This window comes from Medicago sativa, chromosome 1 (genome assembly GCF_051527215.1).
Source record: "Medicago sativa cultivar Bolivia chromosome 1, Bolivia_mono, whole genome shotgun sequence".
Taxonomy (NCBI): Eukaryota; Viridiplantae; Streptophyta; class Magnoliopsida; order Fabales; family Fabaceae; genus Medicago; species Medicago sativa.
The window spans coordinates 19,236,240-19,259,171 of NC_140749.1; the positions used below are offsets into that span (position 1 = coordinate 19,236,240).

General features: G+C 33.1%; 1 protein-coding gene and 1 pseudogene across 2 annotated transcripts; both read right to left on the bottom strand.

Annotated features, from left to right (window-relative positions):
- Positions 1 to 213: 213 nt before the first annotated feature.
- LOC146953387 (protein WVD2-like 3) lies at positions 214 to 8,578 on the bottom strand (annotated as a pseudogene). Its single transcript, XR_015010171.1, has 10 exons — positions 8,154 to 8,578; positions 7,949 to 7,989; positions 3,575 to 7,841; positions 2,411 to 2,902; positions 2,180 to 2,268; positions 1,968 to 2,061; positions 1,811 to 1,882; positions 1,577 to 1,695; positions 1,142 to 1,254; positions 214 to 610 (listed from the first exon to the last, which is right to left on the bottom strand). The product of XR_015010171.1 is annotated as a protein WVD2-like 3 (transcript).
- Positions 8,579 to 21,898: 13,320 nt separating this feature from the next.
- Positions 21,899 to 22,689, bottom strand: LOC146953388 (uncharacterized). Its single transcript, XM_085746651.1, has one exon. The coding sequence runs from the start codon at positions 22,658 to 22,660 to the stop codon at positions 21,974 to 21,976; it is 687 nt and encodes a 228-aa protein (XP_085602777.1). The 5' UTR covers positions 22,661 to 22,689; the 3' UTR covers positions 21,899 to 21,973.
- Between the last annotated feature and the right edge of the window lie 243 nt (positions 22,690 to 22,932).

Below are 22,932 nucleotides of genomic sequence, written 5' to 3' on the forward strand. Positions count from 1 at the left end.
TTGGCCTGTCCAATACCTTCTATCATGTAGTATTCAGTAATGCAGCACTACTTGTTTACTGCAGTTACCTTCCCTATCAATTGATGGGAGCAACTTCTCGCTATGGGGAAGTGGGGAGATGTGGATGCTTCTTGCATTGTGACCAAAAACGAATGGTTTTTTTACTAACTATGAACTGTTAGAATATCAAAAAGGATGAAAAAGGCTTGAATGCTTGACAGAATGCAAAAAAATTATTTATTCATCACTCCATTATTAGTACAGAATTTGTCCTGTTTCTAGACCGAATTCGAATTGTCTACTGTCAAAATACTCTTCATTTACAGTATTCATAGATCTCGAATGTTGGATTAAGATTAGATGACTCATATTCCGATTTCCGACACAACCAAGTCATAATTTAAATACAAATTTGATATATGAACTGTCCGGTCTCAACCCAGAAGTTGAAATTTGCCGATTGCAATGACGGCGGACTACTTTCACTGCAGCTAAACCAAATCCTTCTAAGCCTTGCCTTTTGAAGAACATCTAATGCCAAATTCCCAAAATGACTGAGACAATGAATAGCAGCAGAAGTGTCACATTTCCTCCTGGAATGAAAGTTGGCCTGCAAAATCATTCATTACAATTAGATATTAGTAACCACAACCTTTTCCTTCACAAATTCTAAGGGACTGAAAAATTGATTAATTGAAAGCAAGTTTATATGTATAACTTGTTTGAACTCCAATGAAGCACTAACACGGACATCGAACACAACACGAATACTGACACGTCGACAGTGGTAGAAATTTGAGAAAATGGAATAATCCACATGTGACAGTGTCATGTCAGTCGGACATGCCATCAATATGAAGGGCAGTAATGCATAGGTACATTGTGCCTTTCTTTTGAATGCTTAATTTTGTTATGTAAAACTCTGCAACACAAACATTTTGAAACATGTTGTCAGACACATCACAGTGCCCAACACTGGCACGACACTGACACATGTGACTACATTCAACAAATTCATTTTCTTAAATTATTATCGGAGTCGATGTTTTAGTGTCGTGTTTGGTATTCGTACCTGTGTCAGTACTTTACATCGTGAAATGTATAACTCTAATTAGCATCACTTGGAAAACACAAACCATACCTGATTTTTCCCTTGGATTGTTGATGAATATAAGTCATGACAGGAGGAATAATCCCAAACAGAAAGCAATTTGCATAAACACCAACAAAATAAGAGCTCTTGAAAAAGTAGACCTGAAATACGAATCTATCAACACCGAAAAACAAAGTACTAACAATGTTACAAACAATTTAATTCCGCGGCTGGTAACATAAGGTGGCACGGGGGTTGCATTTCCGTATCTAGCCGCAGCATAAAATGTACCAGTAGACTACATGCAAATATGAACATTGTTCAAAATACAAAATAAAAACAAAACAAAAAATTGTGGAGATTCTATCAAGGGACCTATTGCTTACCTCAAAAAGAGAAACAAAAGAAGTAGCTATTTGAAAAAATAAGCTTAAGTTGTTTATCTCAACAGGGCATAAGTTTAAGTGCAAGACCATTACATACCTTCTTCAAGTCAACCTTATGTGGAGGCCCCTCATGGTAAAAGCTTGGCATATGGCTTGCTTTAAATTCTAAACTCCTCCTCAACTGTTTGATGGCTTCCTCTTTCTCTTCCTTAATCGCTGAACAAATTGGAGTGAGAAAACTAACATAAGTTTATATCAATAAGAAGAAAAGAAGTAACAGAATGACAATGTAATTCATGGTTTTTTGAGATAATAAACAAATCCCTTTTACCTTGCTTCTTGCTTCATTTTGGTTTTTCTCAGCTTCCATTGCTTGTTGCTTTTCCTCTAATTTTGAATAGAACTATGACACAAATAAAAGGGGATGCTCCGATCAATTTGGGATGAAAACCCTATTGAAACAAAGCTAATTAATCAACAAATTTTACCTCCTTTCTTCTTTGTGCACGTTCAGTTGACCGAAAGCTTGGAGCAGAAGCAACAGTCGCTCTGGACTTGAACGGCCTCACAGAAGTTGCAGTTCTTTACATGGCCACGGAGAAAATTATAAGATAAAGTAAAACAAATTTCATTGCTAGAATAAGGAAAACAATAGATGAGATTTTGACACCCTTTGACTATAAGGTTTATAAGAGCATACCCAGAAGCAACTGAACATGAATCGTCCTCGTCAGAATGTTTCTTGTTATCAGGTTTCAATGGTTTCCTTCGAACTAAAGGAGACTTCAACTGCAAGGCACAAACATTCAAAACAACAGTCAAAACAAAAGTTTCGAAACTAACTCTGAGTACATAACAATAAATTAACCATAAACATTTCAGCAATAGATTAGACAATGAAGGAGGAAGCAAATTCAAAATCCGCATATACCTAACTCTGTTTAAGCATATTGGAAGACATCACATTCTTTTTACTTACAGATTTTCTCCCGTTAGCGGCCTTGTTATCTTCTTCAAAAGTAGGACGAGTTACAATTGTAGCACGCCTTTCAGTTGCTAGGGAAAATGGTCGCGGAACTGTAGGCTTGACAATATCTTGTGCCTTTTGATTACCCCTTGCTTTGTGCGATTTCGAACTTTTTTCGTTGAGAACACCCTTAAAATCTGGCACTTACTTATTCTCAGTTTTTCTGATGTCAGATACTTTATCTTGAGCTAAAGTTCTTTCACCTCGTATTCCTTTGTGCTTTCTTCTGAACTATGATGTTCAGTAGTCTCACTGATATACTCATAAGACTCTGTCATATTGTGATTATCAGTTCCGGTTTCATGAACTGAATCGTGCGAAATTCCATCGGAATAGACTACGACACAATCTGGCTCCTTGATGATACAAATATCTGAATCTTTTATTCCCATTGCACTATATAACAAAGAAGTGTGAGAACAAAAGAAATTGAATGGTTAACTGAATGTACAATCTTTCACAAATAAGTTATATAGTTAAATTGTTTCACAAAATCTTTCTACAGAAAACCAAAATCAATTATCTTACATAGGTATAGATTCAAGGCTGAAATAGAAATTAAAGAATGCTTCCAAAGGGTTTTACTCAAGTAATTTTATGAAATGGACTATATAGGTTCTATTGTTGAAATAATCTTTCAGTTATATCTTGGAACATTACATATCTATTCTAACATAGATATATAAGAATACATGAAAAATTCGGTCAGGTCGACTACATTGCAAATAAACAAAAAAAAAATTGGTAAGTGAATATCAACTATAAAAACAATCATAAATTATGAATTAGAAGTTCATCATAGTTTTTAAAAGCATATATTGAGCAAAGTGATTCATTGTGTTGCTTTTCATAAACTATAGGCTTTTCAAAATTCTATTATGAAGTATTAAATTAGAAAGGACCACTTAAAGAGTATTAAGGGCTAAGTGAACACTGTATTTATGTGGACTCATGCTTTGATGAAACATCCCGTAATTCAAAGTTCAAATTACTAATCTTAATATTCTTCAAAGTGAATTGATTTTAAAAGGTAGGACATGGGTTTATAAATTGGTATATCATACGTACCTGTTCACAAGAATTTCCCACTTCAATTTGCATGAACTACAAGGATCTGCTTTCTGGTATAATATCAGTTGCAACATCTTCCTTGGACCTCTTGCTATCAGGCATATTCCTGACAGGACTACTAAATAATTTCTTGTAGTCCCCTGCATAATCCCATTGTACAATATATCTTGCAGAAAACCTTCTAACTGATGAATTCCTTGACTCCATCTGTGCACATAATACATCAGGTTAAAAAAAAGGCATTTATAAGCTCAAGAAAACCTTATAAGATATCTTACTCCCGGAAACTGAGTAGGATACCAATTTCTTTCATTTTCCAAGCTCAATGTGATTTTCAAACACTTTTTTATTTAGAAAAAGAAGTGTCAGAACAAAAGAATTGAATGGTTAACTGAATGACATCATCACTTTTTTAAATTAATTGGAAGGTGGAAAATCTTTATATATCCTTTAATCTGTGATGCCAATTTATGCATAAATACAAACTTAAAAATTAAATTACAGGTGTTGCAAAGTTACTGTGATCTCTTCATAATAACAAAAATGGTTACCTGTAGCTTCCTTTACAGCAGAATACCCAACTTGCAGAGCCAATTACAAAGAACTGATTAACCGAATTCTACTTATTTATAAGGGTAATCAACAAACCATAAACATATGCAAAGGGACCAATCATAGTCACATTCAGTTTAACCTTTCCGGCATAAGACAAATGACAGTTAGGAAAGTGAGGGAGCCTCAAGAAGACGCGTTCTATAAATGCACTAAGGTTTCCTTCAGGTAACCACAAAGGAACCAAATATAGCTAGCAGCTGATGTTGAAATGAACCATATATGCAAACTAACTCAAAAGGCTAAGCAAGTCATGTGATCTCTTTCAAAAAACAAAGATAATGACCTGAAATTAGAAACTCCCTAGTTACAAAAGCATGCAGCAGTTTCTATGAAAATTGACATCAAAGAAAAGGTTCATATTTAGATTAGCATACCAAGCAATAACTTTCTTAAGAGGTTAATGTGTGCATCCATGTTAGAGCTAATATTGTGAAATTTTTTTTAAGGCAAACAACTGATCAAACGGTTGCAAAACATTAGAAATTTAAGAACTTCAATTCTGCTATCAGTTGCCACTTAAAAAATCCCTCAAAAAAAAAAAAATTGAGCACCATGATACCTTCCAAACCTGGTTTTTTCAATCACTGTATCATAAATTTTCTGTAATATTTATATCATAAATTTTTTGTATCACTGGGAAAACTTATTGTATCATGAACTTTCATATAATCAAAGGCCTTTCCATATCATGAATATAAAACCTTTCCATATCATGAATTTTGGACAAATAACATGAAAAACAAAGAAAATTTCTGTAACATGTGCTGGAATTCTTCAGAAATGCAAAGACCAATCAAATGTGGTTTATTATTACACCAAATTCTTCAGACAATGAACCCAACATATTACACCAAATTACCTCCATAAAATTCAGAAAAACCAAAAGACAATCACTTATCAATAGATACAAACAAACTAAGTAAGGCTACAACAACCAAAATCTGAATTGCAACATCAGAGAATTCACTCACTGTATGAAAGAAGCTTTTATCTATATCATTTTTATCTATATCACGATTTTTGCTAACACAAAATCACTCACTGTATGAAAGAAGTTTCAAAGCGAGAGACAGTACAAATGAAACATCAACCGAAATTTAAGCAACATTGAAAGTTCACCAGTCAGAATAGATAGGCACATTATATTGCAACAAACAGATAATTTACATTTATTTTGGTTAGTTATTTTTCCTGCACGCAATAATTAAATCGGACATGAATTTTTATACAAATTTTTGTTAACATCCAAGTATAATGCAGAATTTACTTCATATCATTACGTCACAACTATACTTATTTTCTTAAAAGAATTTAATGCACTTTGGACTCAAATGGTTAATAGCATTAGTGATTAAGAATAACTTTGCAGATTTAGCATGTTACTTTTACTAACCATATGTACCAGTAACTGCATATTTATTTTAAAAGGTTGATAGGTTGCAAATTCATAATCAAGTAAGGCAGGTCTAAATACACCAATATATTCCAATAGTGCAAAACCAGATACTGCAGAAAACACCAATACGCAGTCTAAATATACCGATTCTCAAACTTCTATATAGCAGAAAATATTTTGCAAAAAGTGCTGCACTATAACAGAAAATGCTATACCATAAAGTCTCAAATTGCTGAAAGTGCTGTAAATATTGTAAATAATCACACTATATATGTGTCTGGTCATCCAAATATTGTCACCTTTTTTTCTTGAATTCAAATTACGATTTTCCTATGAATAGAACAATAGAAATAACAGTGTACGACAGATTTGAGTCAGGAAAAATTGCCTCTAAAATACAATGTAGCATCAAAATGAACCATTAGAGGAATCACCGTCTTTTACAAACACATAATTCCTTCAAATCTTCAATTTAATTTAAGAAACATATATCTGAGCCATAATATTTTTTCAGGAGACATAACACCTTTCCCTAAAATTTGTTGGTGGATATTGCGAACGGACAAGGACAAAAACAACGACTTCGCTTGCTTGAGACTCAAGCTAACAATTTAAGAGGTCATTTGCCAGTGAATTTTCCCAATTTAAACAACCTTACTACAGTAGATTCATCAAACATTCAATTAATTGATCCCATTCCAAAATAGTATGGATCAAAAATAAGAACATGGGGAATTTCTGAAATGTGAAACTCTTATTTCAATATTTGCCGGAGCAGAATTTCTTGGTTGATTTCGTCTTGGTTTAATGATCTTCTTATTCCTGTGATATGGATACATATATCAATATCAATGTATGCATATAAGAAAAGTATGATAGCTAGAAAAGAAGGTCACTCATGTTGACTTCCTTCTGTAGCAATGTATGACTTAGTTATGTGCAATATTCTTTGCCTACTGATGAAAGCTTTTGATACAATGTATGACTTAGTCATGTGCAATATTCTTTTCTACAAATTAAAGCAAATTGCTATCAAAATTACATGTAAGATCCTCTTGCTACTCTGTTCATACAAATTTGAAGGCTTCAACCCTAATACTTTATATACTTTTAGTACACTTAAGAGAAGTTAACATGAATATATCACCTTTAGCTTAATTCCTACCCACCCAATTTCACAAAATTAACTCTTTTCATGTCGATAATAGTACTTATGTGCATATGGGTGATCTCCAGAATATTAATCCTCAAAAGAAAGGATCAATTAATTTAAATGAACTTCAGTTCAAAAAATAATATAAATGAAATAAAGACCTACCAGGGACAGTCGAGCCTGATTCAAGATCAGTTCCATAGTCAGAAAATATCACACATTCTAATGGCTTCATCTGCAAATAGAAACAGTGAAGACTCACGAAGTCTTCTACTCTATTCTCTGTATTTCAAAAGCATGCCTCTAGTCTCTACTAAGAAATCACTCAATTCGGCAACAAATTTCATATTCAGCCAGGACTAATCAAGTGCTTATCTTGAAAATTAGGATTAGCATAAACACACATAAGAAGCTAAACTAATTGAGCAGGAAAAAAGCTTAATAAAATTAAAGTACCATAGGGGAGACAAATTTCTCCAGAACCAACAACATACGATCGACCAGAGCGCACACCGCCTTCTTCATAGCCTCTCACACTGTTCGTTCCACCAATGGCAAAAGCTTCATAGGGAGAGAAATTTCCTACCACATGACCACCAGAGAGACTGGCAGTTTACCAATTAAAGTCAGAAAAACATAAGATTATTGTTTGTATTAATATAAAGTGTAAGCAACAATAATACATATACATCATTTCTTAATTGATTTAAATAGCAATAATGGCAAAAATCCATAAGCAAGAATTCAACAAACAGGACAATAAGGGGAAAGATGCAAAACAAAATCACTAAACATTTACCTCAAATATGGAAATTCATAGAGAATAGTATCATAATTCTCTAACTCACCAAATATGTATAATACTGATATAACATGAAGATTCATATTAACTCCCAATTTACATCTTCAAAATAAATATTTGCATTAAATTAAATTAAATTTTTCTGACTATATTTCATCCATGAATAATCATCTGGTGGAATATCAGCCATCTTCAAGCTAATTGCAGGAACCCTAACAACCCTCTTCAATCTCATTTTGACTACTGCAATAACCCAATTCAGAATATCAGAAAAATTAGACAGATTCGCTTCATAAACCTGAAAAACAAATAAAATCAAAACTTTTTTTCAATGTAAAGCAAAACAATGGAAAAATCAAAAAAAATTTATTCAAAGTATCTGAAAAAAAAAAAAAGAAAACTAACATCAAGAAGCTCCTCAACAGTTTCTCTAACCCTCTTCATACCTACACAATCAAAATCACATAATTAAATAAAAAAATTAACAATTCAATTGATAAATTATATCAACAACAACATTAACAACATAATTAACAATTTGATTAACAATAACATTGAATTGAGTGTATATGAAGATGACCCAGAAAGTGAAAAGGTAAAAAATTCATACTTTATGAATTCCCAACGAAAATTATGCTGAGAAAACAACTTGAGTAGAAAAAGGGGAGAATTTCATCTTCTCTTCTCTCTGAGGTTCAACCACCGAACCCATAAACCCCATTAACCAATCTTCCAACTTCCATGAATCAAGCCATACATGTGATTATTCATTTCTTTTCATCTCTTTTAGCTGATAGAAGGTGGAATTCCAGCACAGAATGAATTGAAAGATTAAAGGATGGGGTTAAGGTTCAGTTTGGACAGAACAGGAAGAGGAGAAGAGGATTGAGTCTTGATGATGATTAATCCATCATGAGGGTTTCAAAAATGAGTTTGCATGATGATTTTCATGGGGTTTGGGTGAGGATTGTAGAATTTTGGGGTTGAGAGTGAGAGGGCCGAGAGAGAGAGATGGGAGGAAGAAGGAAGAAAAGTGAAAGAAGAACCAAAATTGTGATATATATACACATATGCAAGTCCAATAAGTGAATTACGAAAATACCCCTAGGAAGGGCAAAATGGTAAAATCAACGGACATTTATTTTCTTATCTAGTTTAGTAGATAGATGCTCCCGTTTTATGTTTATTTTTTTTCTAAAAAAGCGTTGGTGAAGCAACACTAGTAACTTGTTTTTTCTTTTTGTCCGTCATATACTACTCTAGTTCTATTTTTACTATGGAAAAGAGCCTTAGTTAAAAAGGAACCACCTGACCTAAAAAAAAAAAGGAACCAATCTACTATTGTTAAAACATCTTAAAACATAATTTTGTTTTCGGGTATGTCACGGCATCACAACTTCAAAGATGTAACACCCTAGTTGGTAAAGAAATAAAAAACCTAAGCCTTTAATTGGTTCTTAAAAATATTAACAATGAGATTCTACGTGAATTCATTATGATCATGATCATAAAATTATTAGTTATTGATAACCGATAGTCTTACTTCGATAAAAGAAACGAAGTCTAAAAGTGACAAGATTATTATTATTACAAAAATTGTTTATTGAAAACCCATTTGTTTTTTCCAGCAAGCGCTTCAACAATACAAAATACCATCAAGATTAAGATTCTTCTTTAGTACCTAAAATGTTGATTGTAAGGGATTAGTATTCATAAACCACAAAAATACAACCATATAGACATAAAAACACAAGATAAGAAGGATAATACAACACTCGCCACGTAAAAGTCAAAAACCAGATAAGAATAAAGGAAATAAAAATATGGATTTTATCTAAATGATGCATGAGATGCAACTAGACCGTGATCCGGATATCTCCCCAATTGACATAATATTATAATCGCTTCATTTGACACCTAAAGACAAATCTCCCCATTTGACAGAATAACAAATCGCCCCATTTGGCACAATGAAAATCGCCTCAATTTGCACAATGATAAATTGCCCCATTTGGCACAATGATAAATCGCCCCATTTCTTGTCATCGTTATAATATAAACGTCGCTAGTTCTCATATCGTAATATAGACATCATCACTCTCATTATCTTTATGATTTAGACCTCATCAATTTTCATCGTATGTATTTATAAGTTTATGTAACATTACTCATCATCACTCTTCATTACAGTCATAAGATTCCTCACCATTTTGTCCCTGCCAAGACGTTTATATCACCACATTATCTCTTCATTAACCAACCCTTACGCGCGATTCATTTCTACGTCAACATCCCTCTATGTTATTTTATTATCCATCTCACGGACACACTCTATTCTCTCATATGTTCTAGGCTCTCTTTATACTTTATTCTAATATCATACCTTATTCCTCATCCTTAGTCTTAAGATGTTTACTTAATCATTATCATTACATATAACGTCTCCTCTTTTTACAACTAGGTTCTACCTCACCATCATCATTTACCCCTTCATACTTATTCTTCTCATTAACGCGACTTTACGTCTTAGTACTTTGTCCTCACATTCGTCGTCATCTATACATCAACCATTCTCCTAATATTAACATCGTTCTAATCTAAAGTTATTATCTCACCTTATCATTACTTTCGACTTCATAAACTTTCCTCACGAAGACTACATTATAATTCAAGGTCTTATCCTTTCTATACCGGTCGCTATTATTATCATAAAACATTATAACTATTACCTCTTATCCTCTTTCTTATTCATTTTGCTCTCTTATAATCGATTCCCATCTTATTCATCACTATCATCATTCCTATTATCTTTCAGTACTTAATATACAACCCCTTATCTTCTCATACATTTCATCTTAACGACCATTTCATCGTTTACAATCATCTAAATTAGACTTCTATATTTTTTATTCTTTTTTATACCTTGTACGTTACTACCTAACGTTCATCTCAAGTTCCTTAACTACCTTGACTCTTTTACTCTTGAACTTAACAATAATTCTAAACTCATTATTGGTTTAAGGAAATCATGTTTAACTTCATCAGTTACTCGAGAAACACATGCTTCATTTTCCCTCTTATCATCTCCCTTTCACTTCTTTAACTCATTTATATTTCATGGCATCGCTTCAGACCTTCGATCACTCTTAATATTATCGATCATCGTAACCACTACTATTGTTTCCTTGATTTATTCTAGTTTATACCGTCTTAATTAACTTACAATATTAGACTCTTAAAATACCCCAAGGAATTACTCTCATCATTATCAATCCACCATGAAATACACATCTAGGTCTCTCTTGACTTCACCTTATTCTTCTAAAACTATTTAACATTTAAGTTCATCACCAATCATACCTGAACCCCCCCCCCCCCCCCCCCCCCCCCCCGCTTCATTTAGGTATCACTTATTTCATTTCCACTTAAGGTGTTTATCTCTCATCATTAGCTCCCTTTACATCATTGATTTTCTTAAACAACACACTCAATTATTCGTTTATTTTAATCTTATATCCTTCTAACTCACAATTATCTTAGACTCCCTTATATCTTAAGGATTTTACCTTTGTCTTGTTAACTATCATGAACTATCTTAGCCTCACCAATACTCTATGTATCACTTCTAAACAACGCATAGTGATACTCCTCTAGCCTAATTATTATACTTAGATATATTGTTTTGATGTATATATTAAGCCTACAACAGTTTTAGATGGCCAAGGGGTGTTAAAACTATTAAAATATGATCGAAATGGTTTTAGATGGCTATTGCCTACAAAATCGTGTCACGGTTGCAAAAATCGTGACACGGTTGCCAGAAATTGTGACAGATTATGGAAGCATCAGAACACACAGAATTTGCGATTTTCTGCAATGGGAGCTCCCCCAGGCTCTGATTTTGATGCCAGCACACCCAAATCGTCCATAAACATCACTCTATGGTTACCATAACATTCAAACACCAATTTACCCTCAATTCATCTCATTGCAACAATCTTTTACATGTTCTAATCCTCGGTCAAAAACCTAGTTTTTTTCTTAGTTTATTTCCTATTTCTATTCATTCTCATGATTGTCACTCCTCAGCACTACTCATTACCGGTTCTTATTATTGATTTCCTATGATCATAACATACAAAATAACATCATAATTTTTCATAATTGTTTCGACATGAAGACATGAAAGTTTATGAACCCTAATTATGGTTCCCTCAATTCTAAGTTTTTCAACAACATTATTAACTCTCTTCACATTTGTTCATCACAAACTCTCACCATAATCCTTAACATAACATCATTTAAATTCATAAGATTAAACAACATCACCATTAGATTTAAAGACACCCTAAGATGAAGAGATTCTCCCTCATACCTCGAATTATTCGGAAGTTACAGCTTTTGCCTCTCTTCTTGGCGGCTAGGGTTTTCTCCTTCTATTCTCCCCTCTTCTCTTGTTTCTACGTTTCAGAAAAAGTGACCCTTCTAACTCCTAATGTTTCTATTTATATTTGGGTCAATCACTTGTTATAATTTTCTTCTCATTTATTTACTATCCTTTTACTCTTCCCCTCCCCAACATATTTAAAACTTATATTCTACACCTCCGATTCTATATTATTTTGTTCTTAATACTCTCTTCATTTAATTTAAATTCTCATACTACTTCTCAATCATAATCAATATTCTATTTTCTCAACAACAAAATAACACTCAAGCAAAAGCAACATCAATAAGAATATTAACCAAAACTTCACCTATTAAACTTCGTGGAATTAATTAAAATAGAAAATTGGGTGTCACAATCTCCCTCCACCCCCTTCATCACCCATCTCTAAACTACAAATATCTCCCTTACCAGATAGACTAATTTCCTAAGAGAGTTAAAGTAAAACCCAGGAAAGTTAAAGTAAAACCTTTTAAATTTCTTACCCCCAAACCGCATTTTTATTTGGTAAACGCATGTTTTCCCAATTAACCCAGTGAACTTAACTACCCCCCCCCCCCCCCCCCCCCCAAAACATGCACACCTTGTTAATTTAAACAAATACTCAATTACATTTCGAAGAGAAAAAGGTAAAAACTTTCTAGGACAATGAGGTTAAGACAGATTCCAAGTGAATAAGCAACCTCCCATACATTAATTATAATTTATTACATTTCCAAGAGAAAAATATGTCTTTCAACATTAAAGCGGACTCATTAAAACAAGAGCTACTAATGTAAATGCCAACCAACAAACTTTTATGAAAGTTCACCTTCAACCCATAAATCAAATAAAAAAGAAAAGGAGTTTCCTTGGTTGTACAAATATTAAACAAACTCCTTCTACCAATAATAAAAGTATCATCAGTAAATAGTGGATGAGTAACTCAAGATGAATCATCAACGTGCAATTGAAAATCACATGATTTTCCAATCTTATAGCCTCATAATATAAAATATGACAAGGGGTGGACAAAAGAACTTTTCTATCATTCACTAAAGACGATTGAGAATCATACACTACACATAGGGGTGGATAAATTGTCGGTTCTTGTAGCATTCCGTCTCTGCAACTGACAAAATCGATGATTTCAATATCACAATCTGCTACCGTTAGTTTGAGCCTACGGTTTCAGCAGGTGGAAATTCAACGGTGATTATGGGTGGTCAAAAGGGTTATGTCGGTTTTGATTAAACAAAATCTGAAGAAAAAAATTTCCTCAACAAAAAACCAGAATCACAATACTAAAAAACATCAGATGAAGACGTGGAGGGAAAAAATTCCATTGAGATCTGTTCAAATAATAGCCAAGAGTTGAATGAGATACAATTGAAATGAGTAATCCATAGCGATTTATTTAGATAAAACTGCCACTTCCTCTTAACTTTGATTTAACTCACACAATACCACCTCCTTCATGCTCCAATTTGACTCACAACTCAACTCCTTTGTGAAAATGTTTACATGCAGCAACAACAACATCAACAACTAACCCAGAACCATAAAAAGGAAGATGAAAAAAAATGTTTGTATCAGTTGATTTTTTATTTTAATGTGATTTGTAGTAAATCAAATACATAACACCCTTATTCGAGTTTTTGGATCTGGTTGTTGAAAAATATATAAAAATTAATCCATCAAATATTATCTTTATATACTTTCCTTTAACATATGGACCGCCAAATTTCCTCAAGCCACTTCGCCCTTATTCAGGACTTGTGCTTGGGGGGTTGTGGACTACCATAATTTCCACAACACTTAACCCTTATTCAGGACTTGTGCCTGGGGATATGGACAGCCATAAGTCAAGATAAGGACAAAGTGCCCATACTGAGGGAGCCGCCTACAAGTCGAAGGACACCATTTCGTCCTTATCCTCAACGCGCGCCAGAACAACTGAACCAGAGCCTCTAGGCGGAATATTCGGATAAAGATAGGTCATATACGCCCAATACTATAGGAATTAATCGGATAAGATTCAGAGAGGGGTTGTCAGGTTGTTACGATTAAAGGGGGGCATAAACACAATAAATAGAACTCATGTTATCATTCCAAAGACTCGTGACCTAACAAAATACAGAAAACTGAAGAGCTTCAGCTTATTCACAAGCTAAATTCTCACATTGTGCTTATCGCAAGTACAACATTGATTATTATGCTTTTTTAAAGTTCAACAACTTCTTTCATTTATTTTCTTTGTATTCCCTTATTTTGAATTTGTTGAAGTTGTGTGAGGTAAGAGGCATCCGCTCCAAAGCTCTTCTTATGTCGGAACACCATTTTTGTCTTCTAGATTTGAAAAGTGAAATTTTTTGTCAATAAAGAAAATAGAGATGTTTAAAAAAATTGGTTTTAATATGTCAATATTCAAAAATAAATAATGGTAGTTTTTCATGAGTCGTATAATCAACCAATAGAATAAACGAGTACACCCTCAAAGTAGCCATTGAAACTATAATAATAAAACTAAGGGTTGTTAGTTTCAATGGCTACTTCAAAGAGTACCTTTTCTTTTCTTTTCTTTAAGACGAGATGGTTATTACAATTACAATATTATAATAACTGCCTTCGTTTACTTTTAACTACATACATTTCCGACTTCATTTCCTTTTCTTTTCTTTCTTGGTTATTATATACTCCAACATCATTTCCTTTTATTTTCTTAGTTTCATTTCCAGTTGTACTTGCAGTGAGTACGATTATTGCCATGCCTAGTGTGGATCAAGCAAAGGGCGATTGTCTTCCCTCCCCTTTTATAGAGATGGTCTTGAGAGGTTAGGAAGTTATCGGAAGTTAGAGATGTTTGGGAGGGTCGGAGCATAATAAGAGAATTGAAGCGCAAGAGCAACCCAAGTGGAGACGCGGCTCACGACAGTCTAGCCGCACATAGGGCGTTACCTCTGGCCCAATATTATTATACCGGTCCAATACTATTACTATTACTTAAACGTTATACTTGAACTAGTTTATGCGTGAAATTATCAACATGGTTGGCCATTTTCTTTATATCAAAAGATGCATCCGGTTTTGATCTTCCTTCCAAAATTGGTGCCTTGAACATGGTAACAAACATCCCCACCGTTATTCTCACGAAAAGATGCATTTAAAACAGGTGCTAGCTAATTTTCCAATTCCCATGTGGTTTGAAGAAACCACATCCTGAACGATTAATCAACTTTGATAGCCTTTCAAACGTATTATCCTTGCCACGGTAGACTTCGTTAAACACATATGATGACTATTCAAATTTGCTTGACTTGCATACAGTTTACTCGTGCCACATAGCCTTCTCTAAGCATAGCATGAGAAATTTTAATATGGTCACATGACCAAAGAAATAGTGTTTGGTCACACACACAAAGAATTGTTTTTTTAATAATAAGGAGGAAACTGATAAAAAAGATGATTGAATATTTTGAGGAGAATCTTTTTATGTGTGTGTCCAAACATTATTGATTTGGTCATGTGACCATGGAGGAATACCTCGCAGAGCATTGCTATATTGAACGAAGAGATTGACAGAAAAGCAAGAATACAACATGCGCGGTTTTTAAAAAAAAAAAAAACTAATTAGTCCATTATTTGTGGAAATCATGGCCGTGTAGCTGTGGAAATCAACAGACTACATAAACTCGTGTATTTCGTCTCTTTATTGTTTGTAACAAGCATCATTACCCTTTTAATAAAGCTCTTTTTCTTGAGCCCAATCACCATTAGTATTAGAAAATTTTACCATATACCCATACATTTAATTATACAATCACCCATACAAACCATAAAAAAATTCATTGGCTATAGTTGTGAAGAAAAATTGTTGATGTTGTCGTTGTATGAAGAAAATGGCAGTTGTAATAGAAAGAGAAGAAGATTAAGAGGGGGAAAAAATAAAAAATTGGATTAGTTGCAGCTAGTTTCGAAGATAGGAAAATATTTCACGTATTATGGGTTTGAAGTCTTCTTCAAGGGATATGTTGATTTAATCAACGTTTCCGGAACTATTTTTCTAAGTATTCCGGTTTAGTATTTGGGTTTATACTTATTGGATTCCAGAAAGCTTTTATCTATGAGAAATATTTTGTGGGGTGAAGTCAAACAATAAAAAGGATAAAAATTAGAATTTTTTATTGTTTTCAGGGGTGATGATACGACAATAGGGGTATATATGGTAAAACTTCCCTAGTATTACTCTCCGGTCCTTAGACAATCTGATCCACAAAAGTTGATGTATTTGGTTCATAATATAGACCAAATACATCAAATTTCGTTGATCCATTTGTCTTTTATAAAAAAGACTAGAGGTACTATTCGATTGTAAGTATATATCACAAGTTTTTTGGTGGTGGCTGGGGTTCAACTTGAACCTTGCATATATTATGTATTGTCCCTACCAATTGAGCTAAGCTGACATGTATATATCACAAGTATCTTAATGTTATGTTATTTCACATTTCTTTAAGAATAAACTAATTTTATTTTTACATTAAATAAGTTTGATTACTTTTAGTAAAATTATTTCCTTAAAATACATTTTTTTAATAATAGGAAATTCAAAAAATGGTTAAGTATGTTTTAGACCACATAACAAAAAAAATAGCACTTTTTTGTCTAAAAAAAAAATAGCACTTTGTCGTCCTTACGAAATATTCATGCACCCTATTTTAATCAATGTTGTTAAATGAACATGTATTTTGAATAGCTTTTTACCGACATGGTTAAAATATTATAAAAAAATAAAAAAAATCCACAAAAAAGAGCTCTAGACTTGATTTCTAAGTCTAGATTCAGTATATAGTTCAAACTTCAAATTTTATAATTAATTTTAAATGGGTTAATAGGTCTTTACCCTCCGTAATATAAAGCACTTTTGGTTTTTCCCCCTGTAAATTTTTTTTTTTGGATTCGGTCCTCGTAAAAAAAATTTGTTTTAGGAAACCCCCCAGGCCAGCTGACTGTGCATTTTTGCTGATGTGGCACGTTGATGTTGCATCTACCCCCCTAACGACTCAGCGTGCCACATCAACGAAAATGCACAGTCAGCTGGCTTAGGGGGGTTTTCTAAAACAAAAAAAAATTACGAGGACCGAATCCAAAATAAATAATTTACAGGGGGAAAAACCAAAAATGCCCTATATTACAGGGGGTAAAGGCCTATTAACCCATTTTAAATTTTAATTTCTCAAAATCGTTGAACTCCATGTTGATTTGAAAGTGACCGCAAAAATTATAATTAACACTACAAAGGTGGTGTTGATATTGTTGCAAATAATTTGACGATTACTAGAAATTGAATGAGATGTGAAAATCTGCAGAGTTTTAGATCAGGAACATGTTTGGTGTGCACCCATATGATATGTGTATGCATCATGAGAGAGATATGTGAGATATTGATAATGTGATAGGAAGAGAGATATCTAAATAAAATGATGTGTTGATTGAGATATTAGTTAGTTAATCATTTTTTTTAGAGGTAGTTGGTCATTTGCTTTAATGTTGAAGTTTCTAATCATCATATCATAGTACTACTGTTTCTCGTTTTTTAGTGGAATTTGACATTCAAAAGAAGCGAAATGTAAGGAAACATCAATATACCTATCTTTTTTTTTTTTTTTTTAAGAATATATCTATCGTATTGTTGAAGTTTAATTCATATCAAGTAAATAAACATTTGTATATAACCACTATTTTATTTGAAAAATATACATTCAAGCATTCTACAACTTTTATTTCACATATCTTCAAGAACTCTACGACCTTTAAAGATGATGTGGTGGAGGTGGAGAATCAGAGAATCTTGTACTAGGTCCCGACCACGGAACATGACCTTTTGGTAACATACCAAAATTCAAACTTTTAGGAGGTCGTGGTGGAGGTGGTGAATCAGAGAATCTTGTACTTGGTCCTGACCACGGAACATGACCTTTTGGCAACATACCAAAATTCAAATTTGTAGGAGGTCGTGGTGGAGGTGGAGAATCAGATGATCCTCTACTAGGTCCCGACCACGGAACATGACCTTTTGGCAACATACCAAAATTCAAATTTGTAGGAGTTCGTGGTGGAGGTGGAGAATCAGGGAATACTGGATCAGGTCCCGACCACGGAGCAGGACCTCTTGGCAACATACCAAAATCAGCTGCAATAAGAGTCAAAAACAAGAAAGACATAGTAACAACCAAGTAAGCCTCTAGAATTTTCATCTCTCAAGTTTAGAAATTTAGGTGTGGAAAAACAACATAGAAATAAGGTTTAAAGGCAAGTTCACATGTGAAGAAATTTAGGTACTTGATATTTTCTTTATAGGTTATAAATGTCAAGTAATTAAATCAGTCAAAATAACAATGTGAAGTAATTCAATAACATTCCTTTTTTTCTTTCTACAGTTACATAATTTTTCTAAAAGACTTTTTAGCTTTGACTTTGCCTATATGGCAATTTGATCCACCGAATTCATATCATCCAATCCATCCATAACATAAAAAAAATGTTAATGGATTAGATTCAATCCATCCTTTTAAAAATATGGATAGATCCAATCCATCCATTTATTTTCAAAATTCAATGGATCTCCATATTTTACTATAAGTCCTTTTAGAAAAAATGTTTGACAGAAACTTTGGACATTTTGTTAGGGTTCAAGGGGATATTGATCTAACCTCTGATTTGAAACGTAGGGTATTAGTGGAAAGGAAGGGTTTTGAATTTTTTGTTGATCTTCAAAATGACAAATTTCACTGCATATCTTCTCTACATTATGCTTTTTAATTTTTAAAGACGCACAAAAAATATGAAGAGGAAAAGAACATTGACTTTGAAGTATTCAATATAGGGTCTATTACTATAATCATTTAGAAGCTAAATTAACTTCATAACATTAAACCTAGCATAATATATTATATATGAGAATCAAAAAAGGCTACAAGAGTGGCACTTGGAATTTTTTATTAAGAAGTAGGAAAGTAAATAATTGAGTAATTAGATGTGTATTTTGGAGATACATAGCTTGTCACATTTCATCTAAGTTACAATTGGTCTCAATGAAGTACAAGACTTCGAAATTTCAGCCAAGCACAAATAATTCTACTTAAACTATATAAATAAAAAGTCATTTGTCAGTGACATAAATAACAAAATCTAATAAGTTTCACGAATTAGAACAGAAATTCAACTATAAGGTTAAATTTTTTTGAGCAAAACTATAAAAGGTTATATGACATGGTAAAAGTTGCTGAAAATATATTCCATACAGCAGCAATATAGTTATGCCATGAGTTGAGTGGTGTTTTTACTGTAGTATATATACTTGATTGAACACACAAATCATTAAAATCATCTTCAAATTCAGAAGAAAAATCAGAAAAACACACAACCACCAAAGGAATATTGGATTTGATACATCTTTCCAATATCGACAAAATTCCTTGGAATCTCTACAAGCACATTTTCAAAAACCAACGAATTTCAATTTGGATTGTGGAGGTCTAGGTGGAGTTTCAAGGATGAGGCGAATAGGCCACTCTTGTGAGGCGAATAGGTGTGTTGATGCTTTAGCCAACATCGATTACGAGGAAGGCTCGATATGATGAGTTATGAGCATTGTCATACTCAAGTTAGTTTTACATTTGTTAGCTAGAGCGCGGGTATTTACTACCAAATACTTTTTTTCAAACCGTTTTGTGTTCAGGAAAAAAAAAAGTAATCCGAGAAAATGTAATAACACAAGGAGTGTATTTGATATGCTAAAAGTTAAGTACTTGACAAAATAACACAAGACAGAACATGCACAACACAAGACATAACATCATAAGACGAACTTTTATAGTATTGAACAATTTTTTGTCTTTTATGTTGTATGATGGACAAAAGACTATTTTGATATGTTAGACAATTTGTTCTTGTGACAAAAAGTTGTGATACGATTTAGAGAGACGAAAATTTCAGTTTTTAGCATGTCTTTTACCCCTTAGTTTCTCTAGTCCGTAAAACAGTTTTATAATCAAACAAACTACACTAAAATTGTCTTTTCCAGTCGAAACACATACAAAGTAGAGTTAAGTTCCTCTCTGTTTTCTATTGTCTTCATTTGCTTCATTATTGTAGTTTTAGAAATATAAATAGAAAAGTATCAAAATCTTTAACTCTACAAGTACCCAAAGAACTTTCCATCATAATTCAAATTTCAAACCATTTATTATTTCGTGAAAAATGTTGTTTTTTACTACTCCCTCCATTCCATAATAAATGAGTCTTTTCAAAAATAACTGACACATTTCACTTTTCAATCAAATATTAATTACTTTTTTGAATTATAACTCTAATTAATATTATTTTCATCACTTCCAATTCACTATATTTCACTTTACATTTATGATAGTGGTGAATGCACCAATACTTAACAAAAACACTTAAAACCATTTTTCTTTATGTTTCACTTATACATTTTTTTAATATGTGTGAAATGAACAATTAACTCACTTAATTTGAGTCGGAGGGAGTACTAGACTACCAGCCCACAAACAATCAATATTCACTATAATCATCATTCATCACATAAGACTACAACCCAAAAGTCCAAACCAAACCATTTCATTTTCAACTATCTTCTTCAAATAAAAACAAGGCAATTTCAAAAACCCCAAAATGCAACAAAACAACAACAACAAGAAGGAAAACCCCCCTAACCTCACTACACAACACACATGTGAAGCTACTAGCATTGGATCTCCTAACCCTAACCCTGCCACTCTCCCCAAACCACTCCTTCACCCACAACACCCTCCCCATAGCACGCGCCGAAACCCAAGGAACCATAACCCTCCGCGACCACAAACCCTTCAAATTATTCCGTTTCGCCAAAGCAACTAAATTGCAAGTAATGTAAGTCTCATTAATAACGCCCTTTAGTAACAATATACAAATTTTGAATAAATTATATGTTATCAAAAAGGAGGGTGTTGGTCATGTGGTTGAGCGAAAGAACCTTTTTTCCTAATGTCCTTTACAAAAAAAAAATGTATTTTAAGGAATTTAGTTACTAAAGAACATTTATTAAATTTATTTCCTTAAAATACATTTTTTTTTATAACAATAGGAAATTCAAAAAATGGTTAAGTATGTTTTCGTCCACATAAAAAAGAATAGCACGTCGTCCTAACAAAATGTTCATGCACACTATTTTTAATCATTGTTGTTAAGTGAACCTGTATTTTTGAATAGTTTTTTTTTACATGCATATTTAAAACATTATAAAAAGTTTCTCCACAAAAAAGAGCTATACATTTGATTTCTAGGTCTAGATTCAGTACAAAAACAAACTTCAAATTTTAATTTCTCAAAATCATTGAGCTCTATGTTGATTTGTAAGTGATAACATATATTATAATCGGCTATACAAAGGTGGTGTTGATAGTTGTTACTAATAATTTGAAGATTACTAGAAATTGAATGAGATGTGAAAATCTGCAACTTCTTTTGTGAAACTAATCTATTTGCAAAAGTTTTAGGTCATGAAAATGTTTGGCGTGCATCCATAGATCATGAGAGAGAGAGAGAGAGAGAGAGAGAGAGAGAGAGAGAGAGAGAGAGAGAATGTGATAGGAAGAGAGATATCAATAAAATCATATGTTGTATGAACATATAAAAATATGAGGTGTTCAAATATAATGGTTTTTGCCGCAATCATGTTCCTTGACTAGTTAGTTAGTCTTTTTTTTTAGAGGTGGTTGGTCATTTGTTTTAATGTTAAAGTTTCTAATCGGAATATCGTAGTAGCGTAGTTTCTCTCTTTTTTCGTGGAATTCACTCACATTCAAAAGAAACGAAATTTAAGGAAACACCTATATATTTATCATATTGTTTAAGTATAATTCATATCATGTAAATAAACTTTTGTATATAACCACTATTTTATTTGATAAATATAAATTCAAGCATTCTACATTTATTTCTCATATCTTCAAGAGTTCTACAACCTTTAAATTCAATGGTGGGCGTCCTGGATTAGGTGCCGACCACGGAACATGACCTTTTGGCAAAATACCAAAATTCAATGGTGGACGCCCTGGATTAGGTGCCGACCATGGAACATGACCTTTTGGCAACTTACCAAAATTCAATGGTGGACGTCCTGGATTAGGTGCCGACCATGGAACATGACCTTTTGGCAACTTACCAAAATTCAATGGTGGGCGTCCTGGATTAGGAGCCGACCACGGAACATGACCTTTTGGCAAAATACCAAAATTCAATGGTGGACGTCCTGGATTAGGTGCCGACCATGGAACATGACCTTTTGGCAACTTACCAAAATTCAATGGTGGACGTCCTGGATTAGGTGCCGACCATGGAACATGACCTTTTGGCAACATACCAAAATTTAAATTTGTAGGAGGTCGTGGTGGAGGTGGAGAATCAGATGATCCTCTACTAGGTCCCGACCACGGAACATGACCTTTTGGTAACATACCAAAATTCAAATTTGTAGGAGGTCGTGGTGGAGGTGGAGAATCAGGAAATATTGGATTAGGTCCCGACCCCTTAACAGGACCTCTTGGCAACATACCAAAATCAGCCGCAATAAGAGTCAAAAACAAGAAAGACATAGTAACAACCAAATAAACCTCTGATATTTTCATCTCTCCAGTTTAGTGACTTAGGTGTGGCAAAACAACGTATAAATAAGGTTTAAAAGGCAAGTTTTCATATGAAAAAATTTAAGTACTTTATATTTTGTTATAGGTTTTAAATGTGAACTAATTAAATCAGTCAAAATAACAATGTGAAGTAATTCAATAACATTCCTTTTTTTTCCCTGTACAGTTACATAATTTATCTAAAAGAACTTTTAGCTTTTACTTTATATCTATATGTTAGAGGTGGAAATTTGATCCACCAAATTCATATTATC

Excerpts from the sequence above, each read along its gene's own strand:
- LOC146953388 (XM_085746651.1), bottom strand. The coding sequence starts at position 22,660 with ATGAAAATATCAGAGGTTTATTTGGTTGTTACTATGTCTTTCTTGTTT.